The sequence below is a fragment of the Anser brachyrhynchus genome, assembly GCF_964034855.1.
Source record: "Anser brachyrhynchus genome assembly, chromosome: 1".
Taxonomy (NCBI): Eukaryota; Metazoa; Chordata; class Aves; order Anseriformes; family Anatidae; genus Anser; species Anser brachyrhynchus.
The window spans coordinates 15774219-15799413 of record NC_137694.1 but is presented as its reverse complement, the minus strand read 5'-3'; the positions used below and the strand labels follow the sequence as shown (position 1 = coordinate 15799413).

General features: G+C 41.4%; 2 protein-coding genes across 6 annotated transcripts in view; one reads left to right on the top strand and one right to left on the bottom strand.

Moving 5' to 3' along the window:
• Positions 1 to 2: 2 nt before the first annotated feature.
• On the bottom strand, positions 3 to 22532 carry ERGIC2 (ERGIC and golgi 2). Of its 5 annotated transcripts, XM_080561543.1 has the most exons (15): positions 18961 to 19081; positions 17298 to 17412; positions 16829 to 16974; positions 14439 to 14547; positions 13053 to 13099; positions 11800 to 11870; positions 10791 to 10831; positions 9579 to 9680; positions 8700 to 8795; positions 7585 to 7640; positions 6440 to 6538; positions 5128 to 5225; positions 3285 to 3447; positions 2482 to 2561; positions 3 to 2105 (listed from the first exon to the last, which is right to left on the bottom strand). In XM_080561543.1, exons 3-15 carry the CDS (start codon positions 16932 to 16934, stop codon positions 2040 to 2042), a joined length of 1134 nt encoding a protein of 377 aa, XP_080417669.1. In that variant the 5' UTR covers positions 16935 to 16974; positions 17298 to 17412; positions 18961 to 19081; the 3' UTR covers positions 3 to 2039. The 5 variants fall into 5 exon arrangements, with proteins under 5 accessions (XP_080417669.1, XP_080417668.1, XP_080417670.1 ...); XM_080561542.1 differs by lacking the exons at positions 17298 to 17412; positions 18961 to 19081 and adding an exon at positions 22389 to 22532; XM_080561544.1 differs by lacking the exons at positions 17298 to 17412; positions 18961 to 19081 and adding an exon at positions 22180 to 22319.
• Positions 20320 to 25195, top strand: part of LAMB4 (laminin subunit beta 4) — a 57446-nt gene continuing 52570 nt past the window's right edge. Inside the window, 1 exon segment of the mRNA XM_080561506.1 lies at positions 20320 to 22007. The gene's annotated coding sequence lies outside the window, so the exon portion shown is untranslated.

The window sequence follows — 25195 nt, the reverse complement described above, 5'->3', positions numbered from 1 at the left end:
GATTTAAGACACACCAAGCCACTTGGCTGTTTTATGTGAGAATAGAAAATAACATTTACATTCTGATACAGAGTCAACTGAGATCAAAACCTCCGCCGGTGCCGTCTCTTCCACGCGGATCAGAAACAAGGGTTAGGACAGAGCCCAGAGCACAACCAGCCTGAGCAGAAGTAGGCAAAAAGCCTCGGTGGGAAATGCCAAAGAGATTTGGGAACCCAGAACTTACAGCTTCTGATCTTCTTGCTCACTAGGGACAAGAGTTTGTTTCTCAAGTTGCTGGAGTTTTAAATAGTGTTAAAAAAAAAAAAACACAGAAAACCATAAATTCAAAAAATATAAAAAGACCAAACTTGGCTGTCAATCCCAAGGACCTGCCTTCCTGTCTTTCTCAAGAGTCAAACTGGACAAAGGTCTTTCCTCATTTCCTGCATTTTATTTAGTATTTTGTGTAATTTCTCAATTTCAGAAGCCCTTTGCTTTGCATAGCAAATCAGCTAAATTATTTATACTGTGCTCATCACCAAGATCCAGGTGTCCAGTAAATTACATGAACAGAAGTCAGCAAAATCTGACAACGCCGGAGATCTTTATTTTCCATAGTCAGTCCTCCCTTCTTTTTTCTTTTCTTTTTTTTTTTTTCCTTTTTTTTAATATCCAGTATGGTGAATAAGGCCAGGGTCAGCATAATCTCCTAATACGTTATTAAACCAATTTTGCTGAGAAGGAATCACACTGATTATTTTTCACCCTGATGGAGTAACTGTTTAACCACAGGTGTGTGCCAGTAGTTCAGCAGTAAGAGGATGTTCTTCAGTTTCTCGAAGCACCGTCTACATCAATACCATTCACTCTCAGTAGCATATTTACAATATAAAACCGATATTGCTCTTTTCATTTATTTTACAAAAACCTTCATGAACAATCAGGATTAACTCCGCGTATCACTTATCATTTGTCTGCAGCTAAATGGTTCAGATTCCCCAAAGCTGGGGCTAACTTGGGGACCACCTCCACTGCTCCCTGCCTGGACTAGCAGACTGCCCAGCTGGCCTGAATCCCGTGTTTCTACGGTATTTAACTGAACCAGAGCAAGGCAGTTTCTTGCTCTTGCTCTTTTTCCTTATGTGCTAGCAGCAGGGGTACAACGAAGGTTGCATCAAAGCAACTTCTTTACTTAAGAAAGGGGCGTATGAAGAGTTTTCCTCATCTGTTGCTAGGGAGCCAAGACTACGCTCAGAAGCCTTATTTGAAAGGTTTCTAATTCCACCTCAAAAACCAGCACCAGGCACACGGGAACTCATTCTCAGGGGCCTCGAGAACTTCCACACTAAGCACCAGAAGCAATATTGTCACTGCTGGCTACGCGGCCGTGTGGAAACAGAGGCACAAACCTGCTCTGCATTAAGGAATGGTGAGACCACAAAGGCAGCAGCTACGACCAACGTTATGGCTTGGGCTCCATCTTACTCCCTGAGCTCTCTCTCTCAAGCAGGACTTCCCAAAATCACTCCCAGCCTATAAGAATGGCATCTTAGCCCCCACCCTCAGCCATCGCAAAAGAACAAGAAAACCCAAACCCAGTTTGCACGCCTAGAAGAAAAGAACAGCTTTGCTACTGTCCCTCTTTGCCTGCTGCCCGGCCCTTCCACACATCCCACTTGGTCTCTGTCCCCCCTGGAGCCCGCTAGCCTGCCCAGGCACAGAACCAAGGCCCGTAAGCAGACGTTCCAGTGCCTGATGGCAGACATCACAAAGACGTTCAGCTTGCCCATGAATACTGTACTGGCAGGAACGCTCCTTCAATCCCCAGCTGGTCCACCGCACCGGTCTCAGAACTTCCCATGACTCCATACGCGCTTAAAAAGACAAAAAGTTACAGAAATTTTGTTTGCTGCTTTGTTGTTTGTTTTTTTTGTAGAGGCTTCATTTTTTCCGCTGCCCATCAGTACTGTCTCTGCATATTGCACAATGTTTTCTTTATTATAAAAAAAAACGTCTTCTGTATCAGGCAGGATGAAAGAAAACTCTCTCAGGAGGCGCTAATGCGTGTTATTGTCTGTACTTAGAGGTAAGTGGTTGCTTGTGTGGCCATCAGGAAGTGGGACCTAGTTAAACGAAAACCAAATGTTATTAGCAGCTTGTCTGGGAACATTAATCCACCACTGCCACCCCAAAACCACATTTCTTCTCCAAAATTTGTACAATTTTTATTACACAAATCTATTTACCTTCCCTTATCTCCTCCCACTCACCTAACTTTGCCAGCTGGCAAACTTGAACAAAATTTGAAGACAAGGCTCCCTATAGGCTACATGGAAAAAGTACAATTAAAATAAAATCAAGTAGCTTCTAAGGAACATCACTATTAATGTCCAACGTAAAAGACTGCTCAGTTCTTCCACACTGCTTGACAGTAGCCCACAGGCTGACCAGCAGTAACACTGGATACTTATTTAACACCTATAAAGTAGTTTTTCTTACCGACGTAGATCTGTAAGAGCCCAGTCTGAACCGGCAAAAAATAACTTCTGCTACAAATCTTCCAAAACCATGTAAAATTCCTACGATGTCAAACAAGATTTAAATTGTCACAAGAAGTAAGACCAAAGTATTTATGGAAATATTACAACAAAACTCTATGATACCTAAAAACAATGCAGTGCAATACACCAGTATGTGAAATGCTAAGAAAATAACTACAAAAAAAAATGGAAGCATCAAGGAAGGTAACAAAATTCTAACATTCTGAAATGCATCAATAAAAACAAAAACAAGGCTATCCAAACAAATCTAATCCCCCCTGCCTGGCTTCAATGGGTGAAAATACACTCTGTGAGAAAAAACATTACTTTGAAAGACAGCTCTTTTACTACACCCTCTTCAAGTGAAAGCCAAGAGGACAAATAACAGGGCATCTTGCTTACACGTCATGTTGCGACTAACAAAGCGAATTGTGCCCTTTGACTTGGTTTATTTCCTCTGAAGACCAAATCCTGCAGTACGCTGACAAGTTACATATGGAAAACCCTCCCAGTGACTTCAGATGGAAATGCTACCTCAACTTTTGGCACTGATTTAGCACGAGAACCCAGCTACAGAAAATTCACAGAACGTCAGGAGGAAACAGCAGGCCCCCTCCAAACAAAGCGTTCTGGGACACTGACAAGGAGTAGCTTTTATTGCACATTTCAGGACTCCCTCTTATTTATCCATAACATACTCACAGTAACCTATAAAAAAAGATCTAACAGGACATAAGAAAAAGGGAGAACATTGACAGTTACCTGTAGTTGAAAAAATTCCCCCAATAATGCCACAGAGACGTACTAAGAACTGCCAAAAAGGCATGTGCTCTTCTGTCACCGTCACCATAAGTGAACTGATATCGTATTTCATGAATATTCCTGACACCCCGTGGCTGCCAGCTGCATGGTTAATTACTCTTTCCTGAGAGATGGGAGAGAAACACAAGTTAGTTGCACCTTATTAGTCACAAGGAAAACAATCTTAATAGATGTGATGACAAAACCACTTCATCGGAGAGATGAGGGTCACGGTCTTGGTCTAGACTGTGAAATCAAGAGCGTGCACTGGTGTAACAGTGCCCCGACCCCTCCTACTTTACGCACTGCTATTAATCACTTAACTCAGGATGAGAACTTCAAGAAAACATTTATGGTGCTGAACAGCCTGAGCTGCGGCTATTTTCTCACGAGGTACGTGCAAATCTGCATACAGCATCTACAACTTGTTAGGCTTCACCCTTCTTCTTTAGGATCATATGTCTAGATTTACGTGCCACAGAGGATTTAAATGCTGGTTCTTAGAAAGCATCAGGGAAGATCCTGAACTTGAATATACCATCATAAAAATTTAGAAGCATAACTTAAATTAGACTAATGCTTTTTTTTTTTTTCTCATTGGGTGCTTGCTCTGCTTCCTATTATGCTCACCACTGGCTTCTTACTGCATCCACATTTTAGCCATGCCTAGCTGACCACCTTTCTCTGGGTCTGCACACGTGCCTACTCTTATACAATAAATATGTTAAGTTGTCCAGTGAATAACTGCTCTTAATAGCCTTTTCTTAATAGCTCATCTGCTGGGGGGGTTGGTTTCCAAAGGTAAACACAAGCAAAATTTACAGGCGACAGGGCTACCTACTGAGAGAGACCGAGCAAGTACATAATGCCACTTCGCCTCCTCTATTGACAAGTTTTTCTCCCTCACAACTTGAGAGTGTTGCAACCTTCCTACTAAATAAAACTGCCATCCTAATCTCTGAACTTCCTTTTAACCCAAGGCTTCCTCCATAACTTTCCCTTTAGCTGCTGGTTTTAATTAAGCTTTTTCACAAAGATTCTTTTTTTCTTGGCTTGTGAATAAAAGATCAAAATGTAGTTCAGAGCCTGGAAATGATGAGACACGTAGCTGGTACATGTAAGGCCTTTTCTCTTATTTCTCTTGTAAGTCTTTTAAATTGGTATCTTATGATTTGCTCATGCACCATACTGCAATAATTACTTCCTTCATAGATTCAGCATTAAAAGTTTCTCCAGGCTCAGAAGAATTGGAAGCTCTCCAGTCTGAAGAATAATTAAAGTTAGTGGTTCAACAAAGGCTAAACAAGATAGCTGAGAGACAGAAATGCCGTGTGTTTTGTTTCATACACATTGTTTCCATTTCTAACACTCCACAACCAAGCTCATGACATCGTGACATGCAATTTTCACTCTGCTTCCCACACAGACAAAAACCTAAAGGGCTAAGTATTTTTAAGGCTACACACGAGGTTACAGACCTGTAACTTACAGGACTTCCCCACCACCACTAGCATCTAGGCAAAATAAAAACGACTGGACTCTATCATTAATTCTAGTAGCAGACTCCAGATTTAGAAATGCAAAACATTAATGCAAGAAGTTACCATGCATCAGCAAGCATATGGATTTGAACATCAGAATCACACTATTTACACACAAATCCAGCGCACTGGAATATTTTATAGTCTACGTTTGTAATAGGGGAGGTTTCAAAAACTAAGCCTCAGTTCTCACATTTGAGCTTTTGTTAAGACCAATCACTGCTAGATTTTCCCCTGCATGGTTCTCTCTTATTTCCACTTACCCTTTCTGTCACTGAAAATTGATGAGTTTCTGCTGAAATTTTATACGTGTGGAGTTTGGTTGGCACAACTGTGATAAAATACTGGAACATCTGGTTGTCTAGAAGAAAACAAATCTCACTGTTCAATTAAGTACAGAGTAAAAAGATCATCTGAGACACAGTCATAAAGAAGTCAAACAAATACTGTGTAAGACAGTAAACCAACTACACCGTTTGCAGTAGGGACATTCTTCAAGGGATCCTAGAACTGCCAAGACTACTTCAGCACAATCTACGTGAACAAAGTTTACATGGGGCAAGGCCTACATCAGGTTTGTACTCAGAGAAATTTACATTTTACCTACATAACAAAAGATTCATTAAAGTCAGGCCACTCAGATCTGTAAATGAAATGCATTGCGTTTCCCAGGGCAGTAGAATGAGTTTCACGGTCACATTTCACATGATACAAACTGCCACAGGCATATCTATCTTGACAATGGTTTGAACAGATTTTAGGCATTTAATCATCTATGTAAAGCCAGAATCCCTTCAAAACTCGTTATGGTTTCCTCTCTTGATTAGAGAGTCTTCTACAGACTTCTTCTAAAGCAATCAGTAGGCTTACGCATTTATGATTGCTCTGTCTTCACTCAATTCCCTTAGAGAACAAACATTGATAAATTGAAGCAATTTATTTCAATTACACAAAATCATTCTGGCTGGAACAGCCAACGTACCAAGGACTGACTTCAAAGCAACAGCAGCTTTAACATCCTGGGGATCACTTGCATGGGGAATAAGAGTCATCAGAAGATGAGACATAAGTATCTCTGTAAAGTAGGTTACTACTTTATTTATAGATGAGAAGACAGCAATATACTAAGGCTCCTGATGCCAGATATTTTACTTTTTTTTTTTTTGGTGGAGGTGGGTTTGGGGGTTTTGTTTATTTTTGAGTGGTTTTTTTTGTCGTCGTTTTATTTTTTTTTTTTCCCTGTTATGGCAACAATTGGTTCTATGACCCTCCTCTGTAGCACACAGTTGCAGAACTCTTCGCAACTACAGCAGGCGTACAGTAACTTCAGTACAAGCCTGAACTAAACTTCAAAACATCTTTAGCAAAACAGTGAGGTCCAACAATACCAATTTTAAAAAGAAACTGTCTAAGATGCCATGTAAGTAATCAAACAGTGCAATGTTCACTATCAAATTTAATAAGGCATATTATTTGTAAAGTCACACAAATCATGAAATGTGATAATGTTTTATATGTAATTACTGGAAGAATATACAAAACAAGATGCTTTTTTTTTGAACACACAACACTTACGGTCTGATGCTATTTTTTCTGTTCCATCCAAGGGATTGATAATTCCTGGAATAAGCTCTCCAAATGACAGATGATCTATTCTGTGTGAGAAGTTGTAGGCTGAAAAACAATACAGAAGAATGGAACGTTTTTAAACTATGAACTTCTGTACCTTTCTCAGAGAAAAGGACACACATAATTCTCACATTGGAAAACTTATTAATTAGGATACTTAAAACACCAGTGTGCATTTCATTGGATTTGTGCTTGTAATTGTAATAAATTCACATACGTATCTCAAACACAATTCGAATTCAAAGTATTTAGAACGAAATTCAGTTTCTGTACAAACGAAATTCTAAAACAAATTGTATCTGTATTTGAACCAACCTAGAAGCTGAAGAGCCAAAACTTCATGACAGGAAATTTCTTGTTCATCAAATACTGAAGTTCTACAATTCAGGTTGTTGCACATAACAATATTAAAAAGACTAAAATTTCATAAATTAAACGTACAGAGGAAACACAAGGCACCTGTCAAGTTATTACATTGCCTGATTTTGCAAAGATATCTGAATTCTACAACATTAAACACCTGTGCTAATGTACATTCACAGGCAGACGTGGAGATTTAAACCAATTAGATATCAAGTTCATTTTTCACAGTAAGTCACCCTTGCCTGTCAGTAAGTATTGCAACAACACACATTTAGTATCCAGACTCATAACCTAAAAAATGAAGCGTCTAGGGACAGAGGTCAAACATTTTTAACCTTTTGAAAAACAGATTTTGCAGGAAATTGGTATTTTGGACTGAAATACAAGAATTTCATATGGTATCTGTGTTATAACAAAATACATCCAAGATTCCTGTGTTATCATTATATTATCATTACTATAGAAGCAACTTATTAGTATTACCTTTAGGTATAGAAGCAACACTATTAGTGTTATCTATAGGTAACACAAATAGTATTAAACACATAGGGGGAAGGTGAAATCCCTACTGAGTTACAACATTGAAAAGAATATTCTTCGCTCTCTTCTGCAATTCAATTGCCAAGCTAGACGACCTCTGCAGCAACAACCTATGTTAACATCTGAAACAGATGACAGCAGTCTGAAAGAAGCAATACTCGTTCATAAGGAGATAACAAAGAACTTACACTCATGGCTTACAAGGGCTGCCAAGTGTGCATGGCCTCGAGGGTGTGGTATTGCCCTAAAGAAAGTAAGATATGTTTTATGGAACACTCGTTCAATTAAGCCACGCACACACAGTTCTCCTAAATAGGATTATGCAGAAAAATTACCTCTCCCTCTCTATTTCAATACTATACAGGGAGAGAATGTCTTTTCGTTTATTTATATATGAGGACTACAACAACTAACCAGGTAATGACTCGTAACAATGAGGTATGAAGCAGGCCAGCGAAGGAAGCAATCCAAAAAAAAGCAGCAGAAGAGGAACAGCCTTAACAGCGATAGAATGTAACAATGAGCAAAAGGAAGCAAGGGAAAGCAGAAGATTATTCTGGGTTTAAAAACTGGAGACACAGAGAGAAGTTAGGATAGTCCACATGAAAGGCCAAAACAATTGGCTTTGAAAAGGGCTTAAAAAGCTGGACATCTAGGTGCAAATCAGAGAGGTGGTTCAAGACCAGACTATAGAGACACTTGGAGAAACATCCACACAAAGGCAGCAGTTGGAATTACATGTGGATAAATTAGAGAGTACGGACTGCATGTTAAGGTCTCTGCTGAAAGAGATGACAGGGAAGTGAGGACAGCGGAGTTGGAGAGCACAAAAAAATTAATACAAATTTGTATGGGATGTACCTAAGCTAATACCATTACAGAAGCATATCAGAACGTCTCTCTTCATATCAAGATGAATGGGAATTTAGCTCCCTCACCATGGTTGTTACTACATCTCAGCTTTGAAAAGTCTGGACAGGCCCAGAGATGGAAAGCCGGTAGAAGCAATCCACTCCATGTTATATATTTACAGAGGGCCTGTTTTCAAGATGTTTCATCCTAGAAGTCAATGGAATTCATAACCACTACACTGAATGCAAGAAAGAAATAGCAAACATTTTAATAGCTTATAAGAGATTTGTTTTAACTGCTCCAGGAAATACACCACATGGAAAATGCATATGTATGTCACAGTTAATGAAAAAAGTAACTATTTAGAAGCTTAAAAGCATACAGACACATATACATGCATGTACTACACACAATGTAGAAGTCTTATTTTCAGAGACTGAACAGAACATACTTGCCCACAGTTATGTGAAAATTCCCTGCCACTTTATTGACATACAGATGGCCATGAATTCTGCATGCATCTGGAGACTGTAATGAATTATCTTCCCTGTTTAAACAAAACCAACATAAAGAGTACTTGAGAATATTTGTTAATAGAAGTAACAGTAGTATAGTTAGATTTTCTTTTTCCTGGCACAAAGATAAAGCATTATCATCTACCTCTCCTTACCATATTCTCCTGGAACTATATTAGGGATGGTAGAAGGGAGAGAAACGTATAAAGCTCAGCCCAAGGAAACCAATAAGTTTATGTTCATACTTGTATTCAGAGATCTGGCCTACAAAGCTAACATATAACACTTGAAAAACTGAACAGTAAACGTCCCAAGACCTTACGTATATCTTGCTGCCCTGTGATTTTTTTTTCCAATTATTTCTGCCAGATATAGATTATTCTGAAAGTTTTCTTCCCACAATGAACAGAGCAAACTGTGCGTCACATTAATACTGTAGCAACAAGAGCTTTCAACATTTTTTTTACAAAGCCTTCCCCTTCCCACACTGTACTATATAATATTCCCCTTCCCACGCTGTACTATACTGTACAATACTGTCTGTATTATGTGTGTGTACATACATAGTATGTACATATTTTTACATATATACACACACAAAAAAACCTGTAAGCCTTCTCCATGTTGGAAAACCCTGAGATTTTCATAAAACTGCAGCCCTCCAAAACCAGCATCAAATACACTATTTTAAAACGCAATTAAAAGCACTAACGCCTTCTTTTCTTCCAAACTTATCTTCAAGAAAAAATAAGCCCACAAAAAAATGAAATCTAATTAAAGGGGGCTGGGGGAGAAACACCCCAACTTTTTCTTACCGTGGTGGCAATGCTGTAGAAGCACTTTTAAAAGCACTTTTGAATATCACATCTTGAAGAGAGTGTTCTTCCTGCAGCCTACTCTGAATTAGCTGCAGCATCCTAAAGGTTATACAGACAAGTGTGAAAGCATGCAATATAGAAATAGAAAATAAATTCACGATTATCAGCTTTAATTGCAGGTTATAAATAGGAAAGTTAGCAAGACTTCAAGTCAGCATCAAAGCGCTGTATTAAACATTGACAATCATATTTCATACAATCAAAAAATAAAAGTAAATATAGCTTACAGTTTTGCTGTTAATAGCAGTGCATTATGAAAATACCAAAGCTAGACAGACTCCCAAATAAGCTTTTTTTTTTTTTAACAGAGTTATCAGCACAATGATCACACATAACCAAGCTATTCCAATTTCAGTGATAAACAGTGTGTCAACTACCATACACAGAAGATTCAAACTCATTTGCTTTGCCTGAATGTGCAATCTGTTATTATGGCTCCGCTTTGACATTCAGATGTCAAGCTGTCTTGTGTCACACATCTGAAGCCCCAATTAAAACCTGTGCTACCAAGTGTTTGCTCGGTAATGTAAGCTGAGTGAGTCTGTGTACTTATCTTGTCTTGCAACAGCATGACCCAATTCCACAAATCAGTCCAAGCCCAATGGAGGGATTCTTATCAAAGCCAACTACTAGAGCAGTCCGCAGGCCTCACATAAAGGCACCTTGTGCATTATATGCACAGCCTTGTGTAAAACACAAAAAAGAAATGTTTCCCCCACCCTTTTTTTTACAGATCTCTCATCTTCTGGAATAGTATAGCTCAATTATTAACACATCTGTCAATAGAAGATGAGCTATTCTGGCAAACAAATATTTCTTCTCATGACAGCAAATGAACAGTCCCATAAAGAAATACAATCTTGCATACATTATCACACAAAATTAAACAAAACCCTAAGTATGCTTATAGCAAATTCATTACAAATGCCTGATATGACAGCATTTCACTGAAAATAGCGAATTTTTTCTCATAGCAGAGATCTCAAATGATGAGAACAGCAAAGTAATTTTTTTCTCATAGGTTTGCACTCAAATTACAAGCAGGAGCTGTCAGACCCAAGACACGGCTCTGTTATGCGACTCAGGTATACCTCAAGGTCGCTTCCACTACAACTAACACAAGCATGCATCTCAGTACTTCAGAGTTACCTTTGCCATTCTTTTTGTTGTGGGCTGAGTTCAAATACTACCTGAAACAAAAATAACACACCTAATAAAACACACAGAAAGCACTGGTCCTCTCCCTGAAAACCTAGAAGAGACCTGGTGGGGTGGGAAGTTGTGGGAGGCTAGAATTCACTTGCTTTCATTTCTAACTTCAGAATCTTTTCCTAAAGCTCTACTAACTTGAGTTAGCAGTCCCTGCCCTTCTAGCCTTTGACTAATACAGGCTAGAAGAAGCATGAAGCAGCAATTTAATTCTAAGTGCTACAATTGACATGCATGATTTTGATGAAAAAAGGCAATGAAATGAGCAGAGAAGCAATCGCTGGAAGACAAGGGTTCAGGTGCAGCATATTTCTAGGGTCATTCCTCATTGAGGATGTCTGGAAGACAAACTACCAGACTTCTCCTACTTCAATCTGGTAGTTTTCGGTAAATGATAAATTACTTGTATACAGTCTAATTACTTCAAAGGTTATTGTATTACGCAAGTCCACTTTAAGAGCATAGGCTTACACATTTCTAGCACTTTTGGTTTGCAATACAGAAATTAAAAGGATGCTTTTAAATTAATTTTGCCATTCCATATTATAAGAATATCGTGGTGACTTTTCACTTTCTTAGAATCACAGTATTCTTCTAGTTAAGAAGCAGTTAGATCAATTCTTTTTAGAGCTCTGACAGTTTTCCTTCCACATCAAACATTGGCATTTATCCCAAGAATTTAAAAGTGTAAAAATTAATAGCCGTAGAAATCAGTAGCTTGTTAAGAAGCACTGACCTGGGGCGTCTGCTGTGTTTGAATCTGCTGTTATTTGCAGAGAGTGAACAGAAATCGCAGTGTTAGCCTAGTTCCCTAGCAGATTCCTGCAGTGAGCACTGCAGACCTCACTCCAAGATCAGACAATACTTGGGGAGGCTCTACGCAGCCCAGCTGTGGCAAAAAAACAGATACAAGACAGCAAGGCAACCCAGCATCACAGAATGAACTTACTGGTTCATAGATTAGGCCATCCGCAGAGGCAACCATTGTTTCTGCTAAGTCCAGAACATCAGCCCCCACATCTGTTTTAAAAAGGGAGAAAAATATTGAGGCATATAGATGATCATAAACAAAAAAAAAGTGTTCAAGGTAAGATGAAGATTCACAGTACAGTGATAAACCTTCAGTGTAAGATACTGTGGAGAAGGGGAGAGGGGTAGGGCAACCCAACTCTGTATTTCTTGTTAACAAAGTCCAAACCAAAAGAGAAGCAAAGCTGTCAAGAAGTAATTACTACAGGATGGGGTGTGTGTGTGTGTGTGTGTGTGTTCAACCTATCAAACCTCAAAGTATCACGAGCTGATACACTGTGAGCAGAAAGAAACTCTTCGCACTTGTGATATTTCCTCCCTGATGTACCACCTTCAGAGATGTTGTATGCACCATACATATACAAGTTTTCTAGGATCTGTTATGTGCAAGTGAGTGCTTTTTTTTGTTTCACAAGCACAGAATCCAAACCAAGACTAGCCAAAACATAGGATAGTTTTACTTCTCACATTTGAACAAAACAAAAAACCTTATAATTTCAGAAATTTCAAACTTTTGATGCTAACCAGAAAATATTTTTTAAAATTAAATTTTCAGAGTAAGGAGGTATGACTTGTGAATTAATATTTGTGAGACAAACATAAGTACCATATAATTACACTAGTCAAAAAAAAGACTTGAAGGTTTGGCTTGCGTTCCCGGTAGAAGCAGTACTCTCTCAGTCCAGGACAATTAAGATCACTGCATAGAACTAATGGTTCATTACCTAACTGTTGTCAAAAGAACAGCAAGCACTGCCTTTAAATGGGAAGGCGTTCATATGTTATAACCTAGTGGTTCCAGTATTGTTTAACAATAGACCAGGTTAATATTTGCAAAGTTCATTACTGTGATAAATTCCTGCTGCTAAACCGTGTCTCACAATGAACTTTTAGAATATTCCAGGTAGAGACAGACTGGAACAACAAATCATTTTCTTTCTGAAAGACAAACCAAAGTTCTGCCAGATGTGAATGACACAGCATAAATGCTTTTTTTTCTTATCTCATACCAATTCTTTCAATGAGTCATATCAGTACACTACATGCCATCAAGAACAGAATAAATCCCAGTGTTAAAATAAATGCTTTGAACAATATCCAGCCATACCGCAAGCAAAAGCATACACTAAGAGTCCTTACAGTGCTTTTAACCTTTCACCGTTGGATACTTACACTGACACCTCATGGCAACTGTAATATCAATATTGATTCTTAGCTTGCTGGAAAAAAAAAGGCAAAAAAGTAATAATTAACAGTGAGTACAAGTATCAAGAGAAATATTACTAAACTTTGCAGATTACTTGCAGAAATACAGTCAAAGGACAAAATTCACACCAACAAATATAAACCATTTGAAATTTGGGTGAACCAATACAGTTTCTATTATTAATGCACTGAGGACTGTTCATAAGTTAAGAGATAAACTCTCCTTATAGTCATAGGGTTCTATCATCTCTAGGGATCTACTTCTGGGAACTCAACTGGCCACAAGTAAGTCACATCAGCAAGTGATTCAACGTTGTCTCAGCTCAGGATCAGACACAGTCTGAGCAATTACAGTGATACCAATTTACAGTGGTTTAAATTGTCACAGAACCACAGACTGAGTGATAAACCTGCACGATCTAACTGCAACGCCTGCCGCAGGAAGCCTCCCAAGTCCCGTAACTGTTTCTTAAGCACCGGACTCTCCTTCCCTTCTGTGATAACTTCACTAGGGAAGGAACCTATTTTAGAAAGACCTAAGTGTGGAACTCCTGTCTGTCTGAATGGATTTTCTCTAAGGAGAAAAAACTTGATTTTGATGCTTCTCCCTTACATTTCTCCCATTCTTTATTCTTTTTATTACAGCGCCCTTTGGTATTTCTGACGTACAAGGCACCCGATTAATATACATATATTTAGCTTGTTACCACAGCAACCAAGTCAAGTCAAACAGCTTTTAAAGTTCTTTCAATTCCAGACGTGTGACATTTAGAGGTGCTCAGTATACGAAATCTCTAACTTCACACAGAATCAAGGGTGCCTGGCATCACCTCAGGGAGAAAGGCAAATGCAATCCAGAGAAGCACAAGAAATCCACAGCAAATGTATCCTCAGTGATCCTGGGGCCCATAACAACAGACAAGATCAGAAGCAGCCTCCAGATAACCCAGTTCTGAGTGCTCAAGTTTCATCTCCAGCAGCATTTCATGGTATAACAGCAATATACAAACTGTATAAACTAGCATCATGCAGCCTTGGTGGGCTTACATAGCTGATGGGGAGCTACATGTTACAATGTCCTCTGAATCATTAGCAAATAGATCCTCACAGCTCTCCTTCCCCAACACACCTACACTATTTTGACTTCTTCATTGCAGTAATCTCAGTTTCTCTTCTTCGCAGAGTCCAGGAAAAAAGCCGCAAGCCAATCAACAAAAGATAAGTTACCGCCCCCCCCTTAGTATTTCACTTCTATTTCAACCATTAATTGCTTGCAAGTCACAAGAATATCTCACATCTACTCTTTCCTGAAAGGCAGACTTCAATTTTAAAATTATAATGAATAAAAATTACCTAGTAAAATCCTTGTCTACTTCATATTCGTACTTCATCCACGTGTCCCGATACACCATAAATTCCATTACAGTCAGGAAAGCTATTGTTGTAAATGCTATCAGAGAAACTGAACAATTAAAAGAAAATTAGACTGTGACAAACATTCAGGAACAAAAGCAGGCCAAAATTTTAACGCTCCACAATCTGAGCATTACCAGTACAATACTGGTATCTTTGATTGGTTTATAAATCCATAAGCTGCTCTTAGAAAAGTGTTTTCATACCTACAGTATTTTCTTTCGCATAGGAAAGGAAAAGAAAAAGTCATACATTTGCATCAAGAAAGGACTTCTCATATTAAGTACAGTCAAACACTAGAATAATGGGGAGGTTATGAAATCCCCAGGGGATTTAATAATAGGTTAGATACTCCTGAGCATAAAACACAGACAAATCACTGTCAGAGTTGGGCTAGGCAAAGATAATCCTAATTTCAAGTATGAAAAAAGGAACAGGTGAACTCTGAAGCCCCTTCAATCCTCCATTTCTCTACAAATTATGTTTTTATTTTTTTTTAATATCTAGTTTTAGAGCCAGGAAGCAGGCAGGTAACAAATAATACGCATTGCATACACCGTCCAGTAAGCAGAAGGTACCCTTATCAGGGCACATCAGGAACATTTCAAACTGAAGCTTTCACCTGAAGCTATGCAACAATCATATATATAAAGACCTTCACGTCCAGGCACACCATGAAAGCAGACGCACTAATCAGTTAATTCTTCTGGCCATGTCTCCTCTTGGAGGCCAGCAGCCCAGCCACGCACCGTCGAAGCTGGAGCCATACTGCCTATCCAAACCCACCAGCAAACAATCCGAGCAGCAGATGCTTTCTGGGCAATTCTGAGCAAGGGAATTTGTGGAACTGAGTAGGTGAAATTAAGTCTTTTAGACTAGACTCTCTTTTCTGAAGGCTCTCCCAGCCTAGAGCCAGAGTCAAAATTCATCCGGAGGGACTAGTCCTTCTTTTACAATGGGTTTTAAGACACTGAAAGCCTGTGAATAGAGTCCTGAGATGTTTTGTATCCCTGTCACACCAGAAAACAAGCCTGGTACTTGAATTCAGAATGAAGTGGAAACACTATAATCTATGCCACTATAAATTCTGAATAAGACAATCATATACTGTCCTAAGGCTATTGGTATAAACCATATAAAGAATGCTACAGTAACTGCTGGTGCTGAGAAATCCTTAAGGCACCCTTCAACAAAGCGAAGTTCTCATGACGTATGATGCTACACCAGAAAAGAGGATTTTTAGCCATTTATTTTGGTGTAATTTGCAGGGGGGGTGGGGGAAAGCACCTCACTTGCTTCATCTGGAACTGGGCTTTTTAAAATTAACAAAGAGTTATTTCATTACCTCTTAGAGGTTGTTTTACATTCAAGAACCCTTTAATTATTAACAGTGCAATTCAGGAAATAGCAAATACGGATCCTTGTGATATTTACTTCTACACTATAAATCGTCTAATGACTTCAAAGGCGTATCCGCAGATTGCAATTGCTTCTTGTACTTTTTATTCGACTGTTTCCGAAATAATTACACATGAGAAGATTTTTGTTCTCTATTTCAAACTGCTAGCAGTTTCCTATCTAACTGTGAATCATTCCGATAGTCCAACAGATGAAGTCACTGCTTCTGTATCAGGCTGCCTCTAACACAACCCAACTACAGGCAAAATTTTCTGGTCAGATACAAATAGAAAAGGTACTTCTTATAGCTACAGTATTCTGAGAGAAGCTCAAGTGACAGTACAAGCACATGCCCTGGAGTAAAGTGGTTAGTCCTTCAAAGGGCTTTCCTTACTCTTAAAATAAATGCATCTTCAGGACAAGAAACATTAGAAAGCTGCTCTTCATCCTGATGCTCAGTTCTGCCGGCTTTGAGAATGGAGAATTCTAAGAGCTGGAGATTTTTTCTTCCTCTTTATAAAAGCATAAGCGCTGAATCCAATCTGCCTTTCACTGCATGCTGACACAGTCTTAGCCAGAAACTTTACGCCGAGAAAAGGAAAGGGCTTAGTGGGATTCCACAACTTACAGTTTTATTATGGCCTTGGCACACTGCACTTCCAGCCATAATCATTTCAAAGTGTTTACAGGGAATGTTTACATTCGTTTGAGTCTTTCATCAGTTTTGCACAAAAGTCTCCCTTGAGATGAGCGTTAACTACATCTATCAGGAGAAGATAGCTGTCTTTACATGAATGAGATCAGCTCCATCAGTCCACAAAAGAAATCAAGACACCAATTTTGGCTAGTTTCAAACAAACACAGATGCCTGCCCTCATCCAACTGAAGGTTCTATCCTCAGAGCGCCACGTCAGCATCCCAGGAAGGCCTACCTGTTCCTCCGCTTGCTGAAGTCTCCACATAGCTTTCAGGAACCTTTGGGAAGGCATCCAGTTCTTTCATCAAATTCAACGTCTTCTTCCGATTCAGTCGCCTCATCTTCAGCACACTCCTCCACTTCCTCCTTCATATATTCCCTCTGAATCGAGAGTAAATTGTTGTGATTAAAAGATACAAACAATTTGGCTCTGCCTCAAAACCAACTGACAGTAACGTAGCAATTAAAACCTAAGAAATGTGCTTTCCAGAAACACACTAGACAGTAGGATGGTCATTTTTGCTTCAAGAGAATGACTGAAATTGGCACATACCCCGCTACACACATTCCAGCCACAACCAGTACACTCAGCAGTTAATTACTGTGATTCATTTACTTCTCAATGAAATTCCTACTCACATTGGACATACAGAATTTTCATTCAAAAAACAAACTTAGTTCTGAAGTAAGCTTGCTAAACAGACCTGACAATGCACGGAAGTCATCCACTTAGCAAAAAATATAGAATTGGCTGCATAAACTCAATGATTTCGAACTGCTCTGGGCTCCTGTATCCAGCCAATGTGGACACATTATATGCTGAAGAGAAAAAAAAATAATGCATTTTGCATTTTTACTTTCACAGCTTTAGAATTTTATGATCATAACAGGATTTTTTTCCTATAAAAATGCCCCCAAAGCAAATTAAGCATCAAATCCTAGCTCTGTCCTTCAGAATCCTTTTTGTCCGTGACACAAACTCATTTTCACTTGGAGTCATTGATACATTAAGCAGCACGATGCTGAGAGAAGCAGCCTGCCCCAGAAGCAGTTTTAAACTGTTTCCAAACTCTGCAAATGCACTCACAACGCTGTCCTGCCAACACACCGCATGTTTTAACAAGCTGGCACTGCTGCCTTCCTCCTGAGGAAGTGCTGCACTTTGCCCAGAATCTGAAGCTGAGAAAACCATCGTGCATCTACTAGATTTGGAGAATATGTCATATTATCGTACCTTGTTTAAAGACACCAAGGCAGGCAAGCTAAGCTACCAAGGTAACACGTGAGACACTCATCATCGTCTTGTAAAAAATCTGCTAATTTCTCTCCCCCGTTCCAAGAGCACATTGCGCCTCCAACGTGGCCTAGTGAAATTACTTCAGAATTATTCCCTGTTCCGCCCCTCCCCAGTGTTATGCAGACTTTGCTACTGTGAAATAGCAAGTAGGCTTTACTGGAAATGGAAGTTCACAGACCAAGAATCACGATCTACATCTGTCATTTTCTCACTACAGAAGTTTGCTTCGGATCTTAGTGAGACTGTACAGGCCCTGCACTTGGGAGCAGCAGCCAAACCAGCCTGCAGGGACCAAGAAAATAACACTGCATTACAGAAGATTTGAGGAGAATGCAGTTAAAGCAGGAAGAAAAGACGGATGCTGGAACAGAAGTTTGGTTATGCAGCATCAAAAAAAAAAAAAAGAGAGAATCTAGGAAGGAAGGTCCGGAAGGTCTTGTCCTTACTACACTACATAGTTGTGGTTTATGGGATCATCTCAACTGCACTCAAAGCAATTTGGGGAAAAGCTGGGAAACTTAGGCACAAAGATACGGCAAAGCTGCTGCTTTGCTGCAGTGACTGCAGCCGTAACGTTTGTTAGCACAGAGGAAACGCTGGATGGGGTCGCCTGCTGTCCTACAGACAGCCCTGGCGTCGGTTCAGCCCCATTTCACATTCACATTTTCTGTACTGCGTGTGGAAATACGACAGACTCAGGGAATTTGAACACACTTTAGCAAGAAACTTTCTAAACCACCCCGTGCGGGTGGGCAGGGCATTTCTGTGTTCTCCAAGCACCGTGTTTGTTGATGGGTCTTTAATCCCATACCCACACCCCACGTATAGGGCCCCGAGGGACACGTTACCTTCCTCCAGGCCCACCTCAGGCCCCGGTCACCGCGCACACTACGCCCCTACCCCGCACCACGACCCCCGGAGCCACCTGCGCCCCACGGGGTGCAGCAGTCAGCCCCCCACCCAGCCCCTCCGCCACGAACACCCCACAAACCCGAGGGACCGGCTCAGCCCCGCCGCTCTCCCGGTTGGAGCCGAGCCGTGCCCCCCCCCCCGCCTCCCCCCCCCCGTACCTGTGGCGTCTCCGGGCGGCGGGCGAGGCCGGGGGCAGGCGGGGGGCCGCCCCGCTCACCATGGCAGCGCGGCTCGGCCCGGCACTGCCCCGCTGCCTTCCCGCCCGCCCGCCCGCCGCGCGCATGCTCGCCCCTCACACGGGCATGCGCCGCCGGGCGCGCCGAGACGCTGACGGGGCTGAGGGAGGGAGGGGGCGGCCGCCTGGCGAGCGCGGAAAGGAAGCGAGAAATAAGTATAATATATATGTATATATAAAGTTTTCTCATATATATGTTGGCAGGAAGGCAAATCTCTTCTATATATACATATATATTAGTTTCAGAGGTTACAAGGGGGCTTAGAAACTCCCCTTATCGTGAGGAACTGCCCCGAGTGCGGAGCTGTGCCGGAGCTCCCCGTGCTCACAGTTAAGGATCAGCCAAAGGGGCTGAGCTGAGGTAAATTACACGTAGTTGGGTGAATTAGGGGTTGCCAGTGTGGAGAGGTTCCCCCACTGCAAATCCTTTGGGTTTCTGAGGCTCTTGAGGATTGTTAATTCCCTGCTGCATCAGGATCCAAAGCCAGTGACGCTCCAACTGGAGAAGATCGTGCTCCGAAGAGGGATGAACAGATACCACACATTTGTGAAATTCAGAATTCAAGTGATCAGTTAGAGAACAGCTGTTTTAGAGTCACAGAATCCTTAAGGTTGGAAAAGCCCTCCAAGATCACCTGCTCCAACCACCCCCCTACCACCAATGTCACCCACTAAACCCTGTCCCTGAGCACCACGTCCAACCTCTCCTTGAACACCCCCAGGGACGGTGACTCCACCACCTCCCTGGGCAGCCCGTCCCAGTGCCTGACTGCTCTTTCTGAGAAGAAATGTCTCCTCATTTCCAACCTGAACCTCCCCTGGCACAACTTGAGGCCATTCCCTCTAGTCCTGTCACTGGTTACCTGTGAGAAGAGGCCGACCCCCAGCTCCCCACAGCTTCCTTTCAGGTACCTGTAGAGAGCAGTAAGATCTCCCCAGTCAGCCAAAGGGGCTGAGCTGGGGTAAATTACGTGTAGTCAGGGTGAATCAGGGGCTGCCGGTGTAGAAAGGCTCCCGCCCCCATAAATCCTTTGAGTTTCTGAGGCTCTTGAGGATCGTAACTCACTGCTGCATCAGGATCCAAAGCCAGCAATGCTCCAACTGGAGGAACATCGTGCTCCAAAGAGGGAAGAACAGATACCACCTATTTGTGAAGTTTAGAATTAGAGTGATCAGTTAGAGAAAAGCTGTTATACCAAGTATCTTTAAAAGGAAACTAGAGAAAGCACTACTGACCTGGTCTGTGGCAACAATGTTATTTTAGGCACTAGGGGTCTATGGATATAAAAGGAGGCAACATCTATCAGACCTATGTTCGCTGTGGGGGAGGAGACTGTAAGACAAATAGTGGGGAAACTAACAGATTTTGAGCTCACAAGCACGTCTTCTAACTGGAATTAAGGCTGAGCTAATAAAAAGGTCCTACCTCCCACCACAAACCTTATGCCCTTAGTAATGGCAATGCTTATTTAACCCCAGAAACCAGAAATTTAACACTAAAGTCACAACACTTCCTTTTCCTTAACCCTGATGTCCCCTAGAGCCTTTCCAACGGTGCTACTACCAGAACAGACTCACAAAGCCAAACTGAACGTGGTTACTTTGTGCTACTGCCACAGCGCCTCAGTTCACAAGCAGCTGAGGAGATACAGGCATCTTTCTAGAGTCAGAAGGGGAGATCTTGGATATCGTTTGGGAAGTACTAACATCTCACTCAAGATCAACATTACACAAAGGAGAAGTGCAGTTTTTAAGATTTTTAACAAATTAAAACCCATTTTATCAAATATTAAACCATAACACCAAACATTTATACCGACAGATCAGAAATGAGACTGAAGACCACTGTATTTTTTGATGACACAAGCAAATAAAATCCACGCATAACCCCAGAAACACACAAAGTGAGCTTCACAGCATGTGTACAGATTTGCCCTTTTTAATAGTTTAGAGAAAAGAAGCAGAGCCACAACAAAATTGTTTCACCTAGCCTGTTAAAGTATACTGCAATTTGAGGAAGACAACAAAGTTTGTCTTGGCATTAACAGCATATGAGAAGGAAAGGAACCTGGAAAGGAGGAAGGACTACGAGCAGATCCAAAGAATACTTTTTGCTCTTTAGGGATAGGTGGACACTAGGCTTTGAAGAAGGAAAGAAGATACGGCAACATGCTTATGTTCTCACTGAATTCTAATCTGTTATAATAATTTTGGGAGCTATAATAACTGAACAACTGTATTAGAGTCAGAAAGAAAACATGGCTAGGAGAATGACACTACAAGAGACAAACGACTGGGCCAAAACCAACTTTATCTCCGTTTGTTCCCTCATCTCAGGCACAACAGCAGGCAGCTTTAGCCACAGGACTTTAAGCTCCTGTATTGCGGTGCCAGTGTTCATGAGTATTATTCAGCAGCCAGGGATTTCACTGGCTAAGCCCTGCTTTCCCTTTAAAATGCTCTCAACGCTACGGACTGGAAAGAGCAACGGAGAGATCTGGTTATTAGCTGTGCATCAGAGATGCTCAACAGATGTTCTCAGAGGCTATGAGCTACAGCAATCCAATCTGCTCACGGGTTTTGGCACTACTGCTCGATACCACACTGAGATGCTTCTTATAGAGGGGAAAAAAAAAAGTAGCACAGGAAAAAAAACACAGCTTTGCACCGTTATATTTGTATCTACAGCTGTCTCTATAAGATTTTACGGGGGGAAAACACAATAAATGTTTTTCAGAATGTAAGAAAAATAGAGAAAGCAAGCGTTATACCCAACATTATCTATTTAAGTATACCACTCCTGCAATACCAGACCACTCTGACTCAAACCCTGCTCCTCTCCAGGTGCACCTGCGTGCTGTTTTCTGCACTCCTGATGCCATGCCGGCAGCCTCCCAGCACCTACCAAGTTACCTTCGGGAGCCTGAGGGAAGGAGGAAGAAACCCTGTTATTGACCACAGGCCCTGCAGGTGGGTGACTGGGCTGCCCCACAGCTACTGTTCGACACACTTTTATTTCAGTGCGGCGTTTAACAAGATCCTAAAGCACTCTGAATCACGAGTACAGTCACGTATGTAGAAATACAATTGATATAAAGGGGGAAAAAAAAGCACTTGTTAGCCCTAGCGATTTATGAAGTACCTTGGTGCTTACAAGGAGGGGAAGACCCCACAAAACGCCTCACACCCGTACAGTTTAGCAGAATAGAGGAGCATAAAGACAAAAAGCAACAGCTGCAGGCTGCGGAGCACACCTGAGGCCGGGGAGAGCAGCGGGAAGGGCGGCTGAGGGGAGGGCGGCAGGGCTGAGGGGGGGACCGCGGGAGGGAAATGAGAAAAGGGCCGCTTTACCGCAACGTGGAAGCACCGCGGTGGCATTTGAGGAGGAGGAAGCGCAGGTGCAAGAGGGCGAGCGTGGCGATAAGGGCTGGGAGTGGCCGCGGGCGGCGGAGGGGAGGGGGGGAGGAAAATGGCAGCGGGGCGCCGCGCCTCGGGGGCGGGGAAATGGCGGCCCTGGAGGACCCGGGGGCAGCGAGTGGCGGCCGCCCGGCGGCACAGAGCGGCAGCGGCACGGGCGGGGTTGGGAGGGGGGAGCTGAGCGCAGCCAATCAGAAGGAGCCGAGGAGACAGGAACCAGAGAGGAGGCGGCTGGGCGGGGCCGCGGCTGGGCTTGTCTGTCCCCGCCCTGAGGCGGACTCGGTGGTTCCCCCAGGAGGGCTGAGGGGGCAAGTGGGGTTTTCCCTCAGGTCACCTCAGCATCAAGTGTTCCCGGGGTCTCATTCCTCATACTGACTTCTTTTATTGCCAGTCTGATGTGAAACAACGTCTTCAGCAGTGTTTTTTTCCTATATATATATATATATATATATTTTTTTTTTAATACATAATGATTGGGTCATACTCAGTAATTCCAGTAGCACTTGTTCCCTTGTCCTGTGGTGGCACAGCAATCCAGTTATGAGGAAAAATGTCTCAAGTGGGTAATAAATCAGACTGTCGGTACTACTTACGCCATCCCAATCGTTAGCTGCTGAATTTGGGAGGTGGGCAGAACCTCTTCTGGGGGCGTATTGGTATCAAGTTGGCATACGCACCCCAAATCATCAACAACGACCTTTCAAAGCACGTTCATGTGGCCCACAGCATAAATTCAACTTGCTTGGGAAAATAAGCAGTTGAAATTGCACCTTTCATTACAATCCCACCCAAGCACGATTTCCATGCAATAAAATAAGAGCTTGGGTGGTTTCCAACCTAAGAACCCCAGGGACCTGTAATAATGAGCCAACAATTACAAATGGTGATATTTTTGATAGTCCAGAGCTCAGGAGTCTTCATTAATAATATGAATTGCCAAAAGATATTGTAATTTCACTGGTCTTTTGCTGTGTGTCTGTCCCTCTGTCTTGCAATCCCTCTTTGTTAAGGAACTCAGTTGCATGGAGGGGAGAACTGTGCGAGGCTGAGGAGCAGAGGAGCACATCCTGCTTTCCTTGTGAGCAAAGCAGTGAACCTGGCTTTGCTGGCAGGCACGAGGGAATCGATGCAAGGAGAGCCGTGGAGACTGCACGAGGACATTCTGTCATTTATGGAGTTGCTTCTCTTTCCCTATTAACTTTGCTTCCTATATTTATCAGAATAAAATTTTACTGGGAAACCCTTGCAGGCTCACAGCTTGCAAAATCAGTCTCCCAATATGCTTGGTAGACTGCCAAATATCTGAAACCACCCTCTGAAGAGTTGATGGGGCATCTCAGAATGAGGTATTTTAGCATGTGTCAAAGACCTCAGCCTGTATTCCCTCCAGGTTTCTGACTGTTGGCCCAGTACTGACTCCTACAGAAGCCTTCTGTTACAAACAAGACAGTCCGGAAACATTTCTGGGTGCTCTTCTTCCCTTTGGGTGCAGGAACCTACAATTCTGTAATCCGGTCATTTTATTTAAATCGCTGCAGCAAGTGCATAGCGTGTGTATTCTGGCATTGCGTGGCCAAAGGCACTGTTTCTTTGCCTAAAACCTGGATGGAAAACCCCATTCCTTCATAAACAGGAATTGCAAATGCTGTGATACAAATAGCAGTCATTATTTTAGTCTCATTTCTTTACAGTCTTCTAAGTATTCCATTTTCTCGGTGCATCTGTAGCTAGTTTAAATAAAAACAAGTGGCAGTTAAAGGAGACCTTTATCTCTATTTTTTACAACATTTTTCCAGTTCAGTGCCACTTCTGTTTTTTTGAGAGATCATTTTTTAAATTATCGTTATGAGCATTTATTTTCACAGGGTTTCACAATGCACAAGAGCCCAATTAACCAAAAGAAAAAATGTGTTATAGCTACTTAAGCTATTTGAAAAAATCCCAGTTAAAGTGAATTCATCATATAAGTAGGTTGACTCCGTTCTCTGGAATCTGAAATCATTAACCACTACAAATCTTTTTAAGGAAAATTAATCCTTATTCTTCTTTTCAATGTTTCTGTGACTTGGCTAGCATTTTAAATGCAATTTAATACAGCTGCTACTGAGGCTCGTACTTCACTCACATGGAAGCTGGGATAAGTATTGCCCTTGAGTGAAGTGCTATGAAAGCTGCAGTTAAAGATGTTATAGTGTGATCTTGTTTTTTTCCTTTCCCCAAGAATTTAAATTGTTTGGTGTAGACAGATAACTAATTTGAAGTTGTGTCTTTCATTCAGCAGAGATTTGCTATACGTTGTTGATAGACGGTGTGGCATGTGGCAGGGAGGAAGGTAACATAAGTCACTGAGCTGAATTCCTGTCTGGATTACAAATGTCAGTTTGTGAGATGATGATCATCTGGTTGGTAATAAATCCTGATCTATCACCACTTGGCTATTTTTAGTAATTAGATCGTGATTACAAAACAGTAATATTTTGATAATTGATAAAGTTACATAAAAACACTAATCCTTTGGCATAAAGGCTTCTTGAATTGTCTAAACACTCAGCACAAGGCCAGCAACTCTCAGGGGACAGAGATTCTTACACTAGTTTAAATTGTGAGACCTTCCGTATTTCTTTGATTTTAATGTTTTGTTTTCCATTCTGTGGAACACGGTTTTACTGGAGAGAAAAACAAACAAACAAACAAAACCCCATAGCCATTAATAAATAGGTTTCTCAATGTTTCAAATCTTC

Coding starts and splice junctions, on each gene's coding strand:
- ERGIC2 (XM_080561542.1), bottom strand. CDS start 16,934: ATGAGGCGACTGAATCGGAAGAAGACGTTGAATTTGATGAAAGAACTG. Junction 13,100..14,438: donor GTAGACAAGGATTTTACTAG/GTAATTTTTATT, acceptor TTTTTTTTCCAG/CAAGCTAAGAATCAATATTG. Junction 2,562..3,284: donor GGGAATTTTTTCAACTACAG/GTAACTGTCAAT, acceptor TTGACATCGTAG/GAATTTTACATGGTTTTGGA.